The sequence below is a fragment of the Morus notabilis genome, unplaced genomic scaffold (assembly GCF_000414095.1).
Source record: "Morus notabilis unplaced genomic scaffold, ASM41409v2 Scaffold24, whole genome shotgun sequence".
Classification (NCBI taxonomy): Eukaryota; Viridiplantae; Streptophyta; class Magnoliopsida; order Rosales; family Moraceae; genus Morus; species Morus notabilis.
In genome coordinates, this window is record NW_010368056.1 from 574,883 (window position 1) to 588,765 (window position 13,883).

The 13,883-nt window shown below is 37.5% G+C and overlaps 2 protein-coding genes across 2 annotated transcripts; one reads left to right on the forward strand and one right to left on the reverse strand.

The window, feature by feature from the left end:
• The first annotated feature begins 3,680 nt into the window (after positions 1–3,680).
• On the forward strand, positions 3,681–9,530 carry LOC21402969 (fimbrin-5). The gene is made up of 15 exons (XM_024176297.1): positions 3,681–3,961; positions 4,279–4,401; positions 4,564–4,734; positions 4,983–5,221; positions 5,355–5,526; positions 5,661–5,699; positions 5,824–5,892; positions 5,982–6,098; positions 6,507–6,718; positions 6,878–7,033; positions 7,133–7,332; positions 7,831–7,997; positions 8,098–8,194; positions 8,399–8,490; positions 8,942–9,530. Exons 2-15 carry the CDS (start codon positions 4,315–4,317, stop codon positions 9,257–9,259), a joined length of 2,136 nt encoding a protein of 711 aa, XP_024032065.1. The 5' UTR covers positions 3,681–3,961; positions 4,279–4,314; the 3' UTR covers positions 9,260–9,530.
• Positions 9,531–10,206: 676 nt separating this feature from the next.
• LOC21402970 (BTB/POZ domain-containing protein At2g04740) lies at positions 10,207–13,758 on the reverse strand. The gene is made up of 5 exons (XM_010114523.2): positions 13,059–13,758; positions 11,534–12,293; positions 11,230–11,266; positions 11,011–11,144; positions 10,207–10,675 (listed from the first exon to the last, which is right to left on the reverse strand). The coding sequence occupies exons 1-5, from the start codon at positions 13,531–13,533 to the stop codon at positions 10,276–10,278; spliced, it is 1,806 nt and encodes a 601-aa protein (XP_010112825.1). The 5' UTR covers positions 13,534–13,758; the 3' UTR covers positions 10,207–10,275.
• Between the last annotated feature and the right edge of the window lie 125 nt (positions 13,759–13,883).

Consider the following 13,883-nt stretch of genomic DNA (forward strand, 5'->3'; position numbering starts at 1 on the left):
TATAATTCAGATGGATCCATAGAGCGGCATAAAGCTCGTCTTGTAGCAAGGGGCTACACTCAACAAGAAGGAGTAGACTTCTTGGATACCTTTTCTCCCGTTGCCAAGTTGCTTACTGTCAAGTTGTTACTGGCCTTGGCCGCTTCTCAACATTGGCATTTGACTCAGTTGGATGTGAATAACGCTTTCCTCAATGGCGATCTCTTTGAAGAGGTTTATATGGATCTTCCGTTGGGGTATAACAGCAAAGGGAAGTTTTCTGGACAAGGGTCTAAATTGGTTTGCAAGCTTCACAAGTCTATATATGGCCTTAAGCAAGCTTCAAGGCAATGGTATTCCAAGTTTTCTCATGCCTTGCTTCAATTCGGCTTTCATCAATCTAAGTCTGATTACTCACTCTTCACCAAAGGCTGTGGTTCATTCTTTGTTGCCTTACTGGTGTACGTTGACGACATTATCATTACAGGTCCTAACCTTAAAATCATTGATTCTTTGAAGCTGTTTTTACATAGCCAATTCAAGCTCAAAGACCTGGGTGATTTAAAGTTTTTTCTTGGTCCTGAGATTGCTCGATCATCCAAGGGCATTATTTTGTCTCAGCGGCAATACACTCTCCAGTTACTTGATGATACTGGATTTCTTACAGCTAAGCCAGCCAGTGTTCCCATGGATCCTAAGTTGCAGCTTGCTTCTAGCGCTGGAGACCCTCTTGAGGATGCTTCTTCCTATCGAAGACTTATTGGTATATTGCTTTATCTCTCTCTTTCCAGGCCTGATATTACTTTTGCTGTTCACAAGCTTAGTCAGTTCTTGGCTTGTCCTCGAGTTCCTCACCTTCAAGCTGCTCATCACTTGTTGCGGTACCTTAAATCTAAGCCTGGTCAAGGATTATTCTTCTCCTCTACTTCTTCCCTTCAATTGAAGGCTTTTTCCAATTCTGATTGGGCTGCCTACTTGGATTCCCAGAAATCCATCACTGGTTTTTGTGTGTTCCTAGGTGACTCATTAATTTCCTGGAAGTCCAAGAAACAAACTACTATTCCCCGGTCATCTGCTGAAGCTGAGTATCGGGCATTAGCTGCCACTGTTAGTGAACTTATATGGTTGAAGCAGTTGTTGGCGGATCTCTCTTTTCCTGCTACCGATCCAGCGGTTATTTTTTGTGATAATCAAGCAGCAATTCATATTGCTTCTAATCCAGTTTTTCACGAGCGCACCAAGCATATCGAAATTGATTGCCATTTTGTTCGTGACAAACTCACTGCAGGCGTTATCAAGCTTTTGCCTGTTCGTTCCCAGCATCAACTTGCTGACATTTTTACTAAACCGCTGCCATTGTCCTTACTTTTTCCTCTGTTGTCCAAGATGGCTATAAAGGACATTTATAGTCCATCTTGAGGGGGTGTATTACATCAGCTGATCATTTTTCATATTTCAGTATTTTAGCTTACCTTGCAAGCTTTGCTGACGTGTATGAAGTAGTTACAATATTTATCTTTTGTAACTGTGTATATAAGTGGTTTTTCACTATTCACATTAATCAATAACAGCATTATTCATTTTTCTCTGATTCTCCCTGTTATTCGCAATACACCCTACTTTTTCTTCTCAAAAAAAGGGCCATTCACTATAATATTGCCCATAAGTTTATTTGTTATAATTATTCAGAAAATAAAATATTTTCCTACAATTGCTGAAAATTCTTTTGCTTGGTTGAGCCTTCGCTTCAGCTTAAAGACATTCAATGATGTAGCGATCAACTTCACATCAAACTTGCATGCGACATATTTTATCGTTTTCTAATTTAAGATGCCTCCAATATACCGGGCGAAAAGGAAAGGAAACGAAAAATCCAAAAACTAGTCAATTTTCACTTTGGCTTTTTCTTTGTTGTCATTAGATTGGGAATCTTGGAGCGTAAAAACTTCTTCCAATATATGGTTTTTCTGTCCTAAATTCAGAAAATATTAGAAAACTTCGAAAATAAATTTTCTATAGATGTAAAAACGTTATGAAGAGGCAAAGCCTGGCAGCAAATTTCTGCCGCCCCTACCCGCAAGGGAAGAAAATACCGCAAATGTGAACGATAATTTTCAAGACTAAAAGCTTTTACAAAATGATGCAATATTTTGACCCAAAAAAAAGAAGGGAAAGAAAAAAGAAAAATTCCTAATATAAAAATTGTTCTCTAACAAAACCGTGTTGCTCTTATGAAATGAATTGTAAGTTCAAGAGCTAGACATGTAAAATTGGCGATTTTTCTTTAAAAAGGTTCATGATTTGAGCACTCTCTATCATTAATCAACTAGAGTCCTGTTGGACGCATAGAGCCTAAACAACTATGCCTACAAACAAGGGAATTGAATGAACTTGAAAAATCCGTACCAATTTGTCTTTTTTTTAACATATTTTTAGATAGTATTAACGTTCAACACCACATATTAATAGAATATACAACATAAGATTTATAATTAGAGTACATTTTTATTAGTTGTCAGGTAATGCTCCAATATATTTGTGGTGCTCAATACTAATGGTGCTATTAAGCATTTTTTTTTTTAAAGGAAAAATGGACTGTTTTATTTAACGAAAGAAAAGTCCATCAGTACATAAGAGCTCAAACAGCTAGGCATAAAACCAACCCAAATGGAACAAACAGAATGGGATAAAGCAGAGTTGGGAAAGAAGCGGGCTACACCATTCCCCAAACGGGGAAAGTAGCAAACTATACCCTTTCCGGATGATATTGATACTAATCATAGCAAAATACAAGCGTGCGGACCACTAGTAGGTTAAATACGATTTAGGTAAGCGAGACAACTTGTGACGTGCATTTTTAGCTCAAAGTGCGTTTAGTAGATGGATTCAAAATAATTAGTATTTGTTTATAATGATTCTGAATTATGATTCAGAATCAGTGTTTAGTTTAGATGATTCTGAATCATGATTCAAAATCTGATGTGATATTTTAAACTAATTCAAATTATGATTTTAAAACCACTCCCCTCTTGATTCGAGGTTATTCAAACCCCTGATTCTGAATCATAGTTTCAGAATCATAATTTGAACCTAAAATCATGAATCATGGTTCTGATTTCATAATCATGATTAGAATCACCATAATTTAAATCTCGTACCAAACGAACAATCAATGATCGAGTTGCATAAAAACCTAACCCTATTCGGCTCAAATATCCAGGCTGTGCTAGGTTTTTGACTCCCAAGTTTAAACTCTTTTCAATATTTTTATATGAGGAGAAATGAAAAAATACCATTCAAAATAGTACTTATTAATATTTATACCGCTTAGATAAAAAAAAAAAAAAAAGTGAATTTTATATGTTTTTATATTAAATTATATGGGATGTATAGAGCTCGTCCCACTCTCATGAAGACCGGACCAAGTTGACCCTCGTGGCCCGCGTGGTCTGGCGGGCGGCTCGTTTTTCAGCTCTAGTCCGCACTCATCTATGTTTCGGTTATTCTCTAATCATACAATACTTTGTGATAATAATTATTATCATTTCTTTAATATTATTATTGCTGAAAGGAAAAAAAAGAGGATATTGCTTTATGTGAGTGGGTCTTTTTAATTTGTTTTATTTTTTAAAAAGAAAAAATAAATAACAAGGTTGCTCCTGCACATTGAAATGGACATCTATTTTTCTATCTGAATTGTTGCGTAATAAACGTTGCCCACGAAAACTGAATGAATGAATAAACGAGGGAGAGGACGAGAGAGGTCTCCTACTACTAAAACCATCTCTCTCTCTCTCTCTCTCTCCTCTTCTCTTCTTTGCCTTTTGCTGGCCCTGCCAATCCGGGGGTCCCTATTGCCACCACCCTTTTCTCTCCCTTCTTTTCTTCATTTTCACAGAACAAACTTCCCATCTTCCTCAAAAATAATGCAAAATGAGCTTTATATTTTTCAGCTCTAGCTTCTGATTCTAGAATCCGTAAGGTACGATGGTCGGTCACCTTCATTGGGACTCTCGTTTTTCCTTTTTATTTTGCTCATTTTGTCTTTTTGCACCGATTTTTTTGTTCCATTTTGACTGTTGGCTCAATCGGGGAAACGCGTGTTTTCGTTTTCCTTACGTGTGTTTCATTGTTTTTAGATTTGGGTTTTCGTCTGTTTTCTGATATATGGATCGGAGTATGAGTTTGGGTTTGGTGGTTGACCGCTCATTGAGTTTCATTCCAACTTGTGATAGAGATAAAAGCTTTGTGTCACGTATATAATCTTTTGATGATATTATTTATTTTCTGTTGTATCAGTTTAAACATTTTTGTTGAGGCCGTACGAAGGTGAAGATGTCTGGTTTTGTGGGTGTTCTTGTTTCGGATCCATGGCTACAGAGCCAATTCACCCAAGTGGAGCTTCGCACCCTCAAATCAAAAGTAAGTTTTTTTTTTTTTTTTTTTTTTTTTTTGGGTTATGAAATTTGGCACTTGCAGTTCTCTTCAAAGTATAATGCTGCTATAAATTTTGTTTAGAGAAATTATATTTGTTGATGAAATTGCAATATTGATTGACATGAAATTGTTGCATTGGTTTTGTAGTTCCTCTCGGTGAGAACTCAATCTGGTCGCGTCACAATGGGAGATTTGCCACCTCTGTTTGTGAAACTGAAGGCTTTTAGTGAAATTTTCTCTGAGGATGAGATTAAAGCCATATTGCAAGAATCAGGCAAGGACATGGGTGAAGAAATCGATTTCGAGTCCTTCCTCCGAGTAAGTCTTTTAATGATGTTATTGCTCAGGTATTTTCAACGTGTTGTTATGGATTTTCTCTAAGATTGTGATTTATTTGGTGGGGTAAAGAAATTTAGGATAACACAAGAAGAAAGTCACTGAGTGGTAGATTGAGAAAAGACGCCCATGCCTAATCATTATGTTTTGTTTGTGTATATTTCATTTTTCTCAAGTGTTGGTGGTAGAAATTATGGGAATAAACAACTCTTAGAACTCCTAATTGGCAGGCACACTTGAATTTGCAAGGGCGGGTGACAGCAAAATCGGGTGGTTCAAAAAGTTCATCTTCATTTCTTAAGGCAACCACAACAACTGTACACCATACGATTAACGAATCTGAGAAGGCTTCGTATGTTTCCCATATTAATAGCTACCTGGGGGAAGATCCTTTCTTGAAGAAGTATCTTCCTATAGATCCATCTACAAATGCGTTGTTTGATCTCGTGAAAGATGGAGTTCTCCTCTGGTAGGTGTGCCTGAAACATTGAAAATCTTTTATTCCTAGTATGACCAACATGTTTAAGGTTGCGAATGATTTTAGTTGCTCCATGCAGTTAAGAAAATACAAATTAGTTAATGCTTATAGTTGATTTATGCAGCAAACTTATTAACGTTGCTGTTCCTGGGACTATTGATGAGCGAGCAATTAACACTAAAGCGGTTCTTAATCCATGGGAGAGGAATGAGAATCATACCCTTTGCCTTAATTCTGCAAAGGCTATTGGCTGCACAGTTGTTAATATTGGCACCCAGGACTTGGTTGAGGGGAGAGTAAGTTACCTACTGCCAGCTTCTAGTTCGAATTTGTCGGTAGTTTTTTTTTTTTTTTTTTTTTTTTTTTTTTTTTTTCTTGATATTTGTTCAACGGTATCTCTAATTGGTGCCTCTTTGTCTATATTTTGCAGCCACATCTTTTGCTTGGACTAATTTCTCAAATAATTAAGGTATCTAAAGTGGAATTTGTTCTTTTTGCATTTGGAGGTTCTCTCTTAGACATACAAACTGTTTATTTCAACTTGGGTTATCAAGGATTTAATATTAGTTATATTTTCATGTGATGGAAATCAGATTCAACTATTGGCTGATCTCAATCTGAAGAAAACTCCACAACTTGTTGAATTAGTGGATGACAGCAAGGTTGTGAATTTTATAGTAAAACATTATTGTTTGATAATTGAACCTTAAATAAATGAACACTTATTTACTATAATGCCTTAACTTGGCAGGATGTGGAGGAACTCATGGGTTTACCGCCTGAGAAAGTGTTACTGAAATGGATGAATTTCCATCTTAAGAAGGCCGGATATGAGAAACAGGTCACGAACTTCTCTTCTGATGTGAAGGTAAGGGGAAATGAATTTATTGACTAGTGGCAGTTTACGTTAGCCTTTATGTAATTGCTGTGATAGTACTCGGCTACTCGCAAGTTGGCTTGTCGAAAAGAAAAAGTTGCATAAGAGCAAGTTGAAACAACATAAATTAAGAAGAAAAACGCTGGATGTATATTCCCCAGCAACAAAAAGACGGGTATTCCGTTTTAAATGTACTGTAAACTATCTACTGGGTTATCAGCTATAGTTTAGAAATTGTGTAATCATCGTAGTAGTCAAATAAGAAATATGGTTTGAATTTTGATTCAGATCTATTAGTAGGAGTAAAATATAAAATTCACATTTAGATGCGCTTCTTTCATGTTTCCGAGATGCTCTGTCTTGTCCCCATAATGGTATGATAACCTTATGTATTTATAGGATGGAGAGGCCTATGCATATCTCCTAAATGCTCTTGCGCCAGAGCACTCAGGTCCTGCTGCCTTGGATAAAAAGGATCCAACAGAAAGAGCAGATATGGTTCTTGAGCATGCGGCAAAATTGGATTGCAAAAGGTACCTGACTCCTAAGGACATTGTTGAGGGCTCACCAAATCTCAATCTTGCATTTGTAGCACAAATATTCCAACACAGGTAAGAAATAACTGTCATTTAGTTTATTACCAAATCTCAATCTTTGAGAGTTGTTAGTTTATCTTTGGCCCTCGTGGATCCTAGTCGTTTTCTTAAATGTTCTCCAATATGCCCTGACAGGAAATGATAACATTTTTTTTTTCTTAATTTTTCTGGCAGGAATGGCTTGACCGTCGACACTAAGAAAATGTCCTTTGCTGAGATGATGACCGACGATGCCCAAACTTCTCGGGAAGAGAGATGTTTTAGACTCTGGATTAATAGTCTCGGAACTGCTACTTATGTCAACAATGTGTTTGAGGATGTCAGAAATGGGTAAGGTTTTTCTTCTCTTCACGCGTCGTCATCCAATACATATCTGGAGCCTTGTTAAGACCCGGTTTTTGTGTGTCCTTCATTCCCTTGTGCATTTAGGTGGGTCCTTCTAGATGTTCTTGATAAAGTTTCGCAAGGTTCAGTCAACTGGAAGCAGGCAACAAAGCCCCCCATAAAAATGCCTTTCAGAAAAGTTGAGAACTGCAATCAAGTTATAAAGATTGGAAAGGAATTAAACTTCTCTCTTGTTAATGTAGCTGGGAATGATATTGTGCAAGGAAATAAGAAGCTCATATTGGGTAAGTTTGTAAGTTAATTAATACCCAAATTATCCTTGAATTTCCTTCAATAGATGATCTATGGTTAACTAATTTGAACTTTTAATTTTCCAATTATTACAAAGTACAAGCATGCATCATGGATATAAATGTCTAAAATCCACTTTAAGCTATCCATTTTGGAATTTGGAACAATTTTTTTTCCGGATGATTAGTGAACCTTTTTTTTGGCGGGGGGTGGGGGGGACAAAAGCAAAGCGAGCGACCACGTGGGGGTTTTTTTTTTTTCTTTAAACCTTCTAATTAATGACGTCATCATTCAAGAGTATTTATGTTATTAATTTTAGACAAGGGGCATTGATAATAATTTCTAACACTAACATGTCAGTCTTTTTTTTTTTCCAAAAAGATTTTCCCAAGGAAATGTATGAGCTTCATAATGTTTTCTTTTTCTTTTTTTTTTTTTTCCCCTGTCTGTATGATAATCAATTAACTGTCTGCCTTTTGTATCCTCCCCAGCATATTTATGGCAGTTGATGAGATTTTCTATGCTCCAACTCTTGAGAAATTTGAGATCTCACTCCCAAGGTAAGAAGGGAAAAGAGATTACCGATGCTGACATTCTAAACTGGGCAAACAACAAAGTGAAGAAGGCCGGTAGAACTTCTCAAATGGAAAGCTTCAAGGTAAAAAGTCAAAGAATAACCCTGTATCGCAATCAGTTTCAAACCACCAGTCGGTTTTCTAAATCTTTTTTCTTCTTTTTTTAAACTTAACCTTGTGTAGGATAAAAACCTTTCAAATGGTATCTTCTTCCTCGAGCTTCTTAGTGCTGTTGAGCCAAGGGTGGTAAACTGGAGTGTTGTCACGAAAGGGGAAACTGGTAAAGTCTCGATAACTATCAATTGTTCTTTGTTATAAGGAGATTGGCTATACAACAGATGATATATTTTGTCATGGATCATAGAAGATATATTAAGAAAGGAATGCATCAACCTTCGCCTTTGTGGTGTCTGAAATGGATATGTTGATGATAATATTACATTTAAAAATGTGTTGAACGTTTCTTCGTTTTATTAATTTGCAGAGGAAGACAAGAAATTGAATGCAACATATATAATCAGTGTTGCTCGGAAGCTTGGCTGCTCCATTTTCTTGTTACCGGAGGACATTATCGAGGTAACTTATTTTTCAAGTCATAGATATAGAACTGTAGTAATATTGACTCTTTGATTTGCTTAAAATATCAGATATCACTTGTAATGGTTCGTTTCAATGGCTAGTTGTCTCTGATTAGGACAAAAAAAAAATGTCTAGCTTTAGAATAAGTCTAGAGCCTGAGCCCGAATATGGTGGGATTCTAAGGTCTCCTGACTTCATTCTGTGAAGGTTATAATTCAAAAGTCTACTTCATATTTCAGCTCTAAAAAAAACCATCTTTTTCTGGCAATCAGCCTTAAATTGAACTGTTCCAAAAATAAAAAATAAAAAGTTTATGTTGGGCTCTGCTACCTTTCCAGGTTTAGTTGTAATTTTCATTCTTTACTTCTTCCTTCTTTAAATGTTCATGGGTGATTGGATGACTTGGTTTAACATCCAAATTGTACTTTCATGTGCATCGTTACCACAGGTAAACCAGAAGATGATTCTCATTTTGACGGCAAGCATTATGTACTGGAGCCTGCAGCAACAAGCAGCTGAAGCGGAGAACACTCCTGATGAGTCCCCTGCTGCTTCTGTTAGCAGTGCCAGTGAAAGCGAGACAGTTTTGTCAAATGAAGTGTCTAATTTGTCTGTTGATGATGCTGCTGCTTCTGACACTCCATCCCCGCAGGCTGGAAACGAGCAATCATTCGAAATAGCTGAAAACGAGGAACCAGCTCAAAATGTTGAGAATGAGGAACACTCTACAGAAGTTGTAGGAAAAGACAGTGAAGATAAAGAATAACCGGAAAGTACATCTTTATTTTTTTTTCCCCCTCTCTCAAAAGATGAGGATAAAGGTGATTATATTGCAGTTAGCATATACCTCACATGCTCTCGGTGGAAGAGAGTGCTAATTTTTTGTGCTTGTGAACCACAGAAAAAAAAAAAAAAAAAGTTACTCATGTAAATTTTGGTTATATTTTTTGTTCCTAGGTATATTCTTTTAAAGGAAATTACATTAATTTTGTTGAATAATAAGATGGGCAGCAGAAAGCATCATTTGTTGGGTTGAAAATGACATACAGTTCAGTCTTTCAGCAAATGGTTCCACAAAGTTTTTAAGATGCTTGCGTTTTGCAAGGTATCAAAGGTAACATATGGTATTTAACCAGTCTTATAAATGTGCTGTTACTTTCAGTACGAAGGCATGAACAAGCGTTCCATGGTGCATTAAGCTTCCAACCTTACTACTGGTCCTTTGACGCGGTAGTTCGGCTGTTTCTTCTCCACAATAAAATCTTAGATTTGAGTTAGTCTCATTGTGGCGGTCGGAGAATATGAAAGTCTACTTCATAAGAGATCCATGTGCCATACACGCTCTGTTCCTGTAACTCCTTTAATCTGTAGAGGAAAAAAAATCCTAAGGAACAACCATCAAAAGAAGCATATTATTGAACCACGCATTTTATTGTTATAAATAAAAAATGGAATGCAATTGAGGATGCTCGAGTAACTAAAGTTACAAAAACCCAACTGAAGCACTCTGAGACACTCAATTTTCCATCCGGAAACCTTGCCACACTACGACCTCGTTCATTTTACCGATTCGAGTTTTCAGTTTTAAGTTTTTACAGTAAAAAGCTCTCAGAAAATATCACATCTAACTTTTTCTGCTACAGTGAAAATCTCTCAGAAAATATCATATCTCAGCTCGAATTGAAAACTCGAATCCGCGAAGTGAACGAGGCATAAGGAAAAGCTCGTGTTTATTTATACATTTGGGACGGAACAAAATTGTCTACAAACCTAGGTACATTATTATTCTTCATTTGCCATGAAAACAGCAGCTGAATGGAATCCTATTGTTCTAGAGTCATCGTGAATCTCGTCAGTTAAATTTTCATTAGATTTTTCCTGCTCCGCAACAACCATAAGCATCTCAAGGCGTTTATCAAAAAGTAATGCACTTTCATCTCTCTTGTCAAGCTCAGCAGCTTCAGCTTCAAGCCACTTCTCTCGTAAATCATCAAGCAGATTGGCTTGGTCTGTGTTGACTTCAGCTCCTGGAGCACTCGGAGCAGTTGTGCGAAGCGAGTCGTCTCCAGAAGGTGGTGGCAGTGTCAAAAGCATTGCTCGAAATTCACGAGTTTCGGCAAATGTCTCAAAGTTGCAAGCTATCACGTCTAGACAATACTCCCGTATCTTCAGAACACCATACCTATATATCAAGAGATAATGATTACTTGGTAATTCATTATGCAGCTAAATAAGTGTAGTCATGACTCATCACTATAAATCTAAGAGCTTTATATTAATAGCTGGACTTTTTATGGGGAAAATAAATACCGGCCAGTTTACCTATACTTCAGACAGAAAGATGCCATTCACGAATTTGGGAATTTCTAAGTAATTACTTAGGGGAACATTAACACCACATGATCAGAGAATAATATTTCTTTACATATATACAAGCACGCATGCTTAGATTGGTTGGCAGAGTTGTAACATAGAAAATTTAAAGAGACTTTAAAATAGACAAAAAAAGCATCTTACATGTCTGATAATATCAACCAATGGCACAGTTCTGCTGGTGAAACCGTTTCCAGGAGTGGAAGTAGCACATCAGCTACAGCACGCTTAAGAGGAAACAGTAAATATCTAGAAGCAGCATCAAACATTTCCTCAGCCTGACAATTATTACAAATCAGAACCAGAAGAATAGAAAATAATATGAATGAGACTATTGGAACACCTTTAAACGACATAAAATACCTGCTCAGGGTCTATTTCTTTCAAACCATCAGTGTACCTGTATAAATCAAGGCATCGCAAAATGCATGGGAATAAAATTTTGAAGATGCTAAAGCAGTACTTATATGAAATGTTGTTGTTATTATTACTTTGGATAAAAATATGAAATCTTGTTCGGTCATTCAAAATGAGAATATGGCAAATTATAACTAGAGGAAAAACAAGATTAAGAAGTTCCAGTTATGCGGAATTCAAAAAGGTATTCCTTTGTGCCAAAGAGTTATATCGACGACTTTCGAATTGTATAAGAAAAGTACACACTTACATAAACTCAATCATTTTCTCAAATGCTTCCATGCTCAAATCACGTTCCTCAATACATGGAAGGGTATGGACAGGTAACCCATCATTTCCTTCGAGAAAATCCTTCATCCGTGATAACCTAGCTTTAAAGTACTCTGACCTTGATGCTAAAACCACTTGATGGCATCTAAAAATCTTTTTATCAATTTTGATGCAAACATCAGCTAGATCATCTTCAACATTACTTATATGCATTCTATCTGCATGAGATATTAATCCTTCAACACTATTGTCTAATTTAGTTTCCAAGGTTGAATTGGCAAGAGAAATTTGGAGTATGCAATGCAAGGAACTGGGAAGACGGTCTTTTTCAGGAAGGGACAGACCCTGTAAAATAAACCGTTTCTGAGAGTTGTCTACGTCCCTTAATGCTTTGTACTCGGCAAATTTTTGATGAATCAATTCTTTCTCAAGAACCCTTTGCAAAGATTCACATTTACATACTTTGCAGATCCTCACCAGATCTTCCATATCGTCTACTGCAATATCTAGTCTGTCAGAGTAAAAGAAATGGATAAGGCTATAAAGAGCAGGATATGACAACTTTTCCCCTGCGAATCTTACTTCTTTACGGTCTTTCCAATCAGTCTCAAACTTTCTCTTAAAGAATGGTGATCGAACACTCAAAATCACCCTGTGAGCTTCAATGGGTCTACCTTGCACAAGGAAAACAGCATCTGGTGGGAAGTGGCTGGAATTGAAAGCCAAACCCAATGAAGGACCTACCCACAACATTACATGTCAAGTACCAGGAGAAAAAGATGAAACATGTTGTGTGTTATTTAAATGCTTTGTAATTTATATGCATAAAGAACACCTTCAAGCTGTAGCATTTGCCTGCCTGTTTCCTATCTAAAATAACAACACATGGGAGCGTTTGCCACCCACGACGAGAAAAAGTCTTCCCATTACTTCACCAAATTCCATTGTTAAACTGTGTAGAAAAGGATTCAATCGGATAACCACCCATCCCTTCTCTCCAATCTTTACTGTCCATTGGATGCAAAGTTTCACGCAATAACACAATAAAAATGCCCATAATCAGAATGTAAACTGATCTTCACTAAACTATTAAAGTAGATAATCTAGGAAACATCATTCTTCACCATAACACTAAAATTCTCATACGAATTACTTATAATACCAACATCCCAAAAACATACATCCAATTCCAAAACAAAGCATCAAACTTTATCACTTCTAAAAAAAAAGCCGAGAACCCATTTGAAATTGATTTTAGAGCACCTAATATGCTTTCAAAAGAATGTTTAACACAACTTATTCAGTAAAGCAATACAACAGTGATTAACACAGAACTCAACACATGAGAGTAAGTGCACAGAGAAACAATCTTTTACCCACTTCTCAAAATTGTCGTCGCAGTCTATTGAATTATTCGTCAATCACTTTTAAATTGCTTTTCAAATTAGCTGTAGTACAAAGTATCTTGTAAACGCTGAAGATATAGAAAAGGAAGAAGAACGCACCTGAAATTTGCAACTGAGCATAATCCGTCTGCTCCAAATACGCTCTATTAGCCCCGCAGCCGAGGAAGGTCTCCCGCATCGCCGCCTGCAACGGACCCAAGGGGGGCGGCCTGGCCTCGAAGGCCTTGAGAAGCTTGCGGACCTTCAAATTGAGGGCGGCGTAGTGGCAGCGATCGCCGTCGAAGGTGTGCTCGGAGCAAATGGCGCCGCTCTCGAGCAGCATCTTGGCGGCGTCGAGGTGTCCGGCGAGGCAGGCGTAGTAGAGGGCGGCGGAGTCCCACTGGTCCCGCGCGTTGACGTTGACGCCGGACTCCAGGAGGTAGCGGAGGCGGTCGACGTCGCCGGCGCGGGATGCCTCGAAGACGTCGCCGTTGGGGACCTTCTTGAGGGGGACTGAGGCGGCGAAGTCCGAGGATTCAAGGTCGATTCCGTCCAGGTCCGGGTCGATGGTCCACGATTGCCGCGCCGGTGGCATTTTCGGTGCAGATCGATTTCAGTTTCAATTCAATTGGTGGGTTTGAGAGTTTATTGAGCCGTAGAAATGGTGGAAATGTTTGACTCGAATTTTTTTTTTTTTTTTTTTTTTTTATGAGTGTGTGAATGAGTGAGGGGAAGGGGGAAGAGGCGGTTAGGGGGGATTGGATGTTGGAGGGAGATTTGGCTTTGGCTTATTTCGTCTCCCATTTCTGTCCCTTAAAACATTTCCGATTCGGATTGATTTTAAAAAATGCACCCTCAAATTTGTATTTTGCTATATCTCTTTGTGAATTTTAAAAATGGTTTATTTCACCTATTTAAAGTATGAAAAGAGGTTTAAAAAACCGT

Excerpts from the sequence above, each read along its gene's own strand:
- LOC21402970 (XM_010114523.2), bottom strand. The coding sequence starts at position 13,533 with ATGCCACCGGCGCGGCAATCGTGGACCATCGACCCGGACCTGGACGGA. Across the intron at positions 11,267-11,533 it reads GAGAAAATGATTGAGTTTAT|GTACACTGATGGTTTGAAAG; the intron begins GTAAGTGTGTAC and ends TGATTTATACAG. Across the intron at positions 10,676-11,010 it reads TGGTTGATATTATCAGACAT|GTATGGTGTTCTGAAGATAC; the intron begins GTAAGATGCTTT and ends CTTGATATATAG.
- LOC21402969 (XM_024176297.1), top strand. The coding sequence starts at position 4,315 with ATGTCTGGTTTTGTGGGTGTTCTTGTTTCGGATCCATGGCTACAGAGC. Across the intron at positions 5,527-5,660 it reads AGGACTTGGTTGAGGGGAGA|CCACATCTTTTGCTTGGACT; the intron begins GTAAGTTACCTA and ends TATATTTTGCAG. Across the intron at positions 7,034-7,132 it reads TTTGAGGATGTCAGAAATGG|GTGGGTCCTTCTAGATGTTC; the intron begins GTAAGGTTTTTC and ends TTGTGCATTTAG.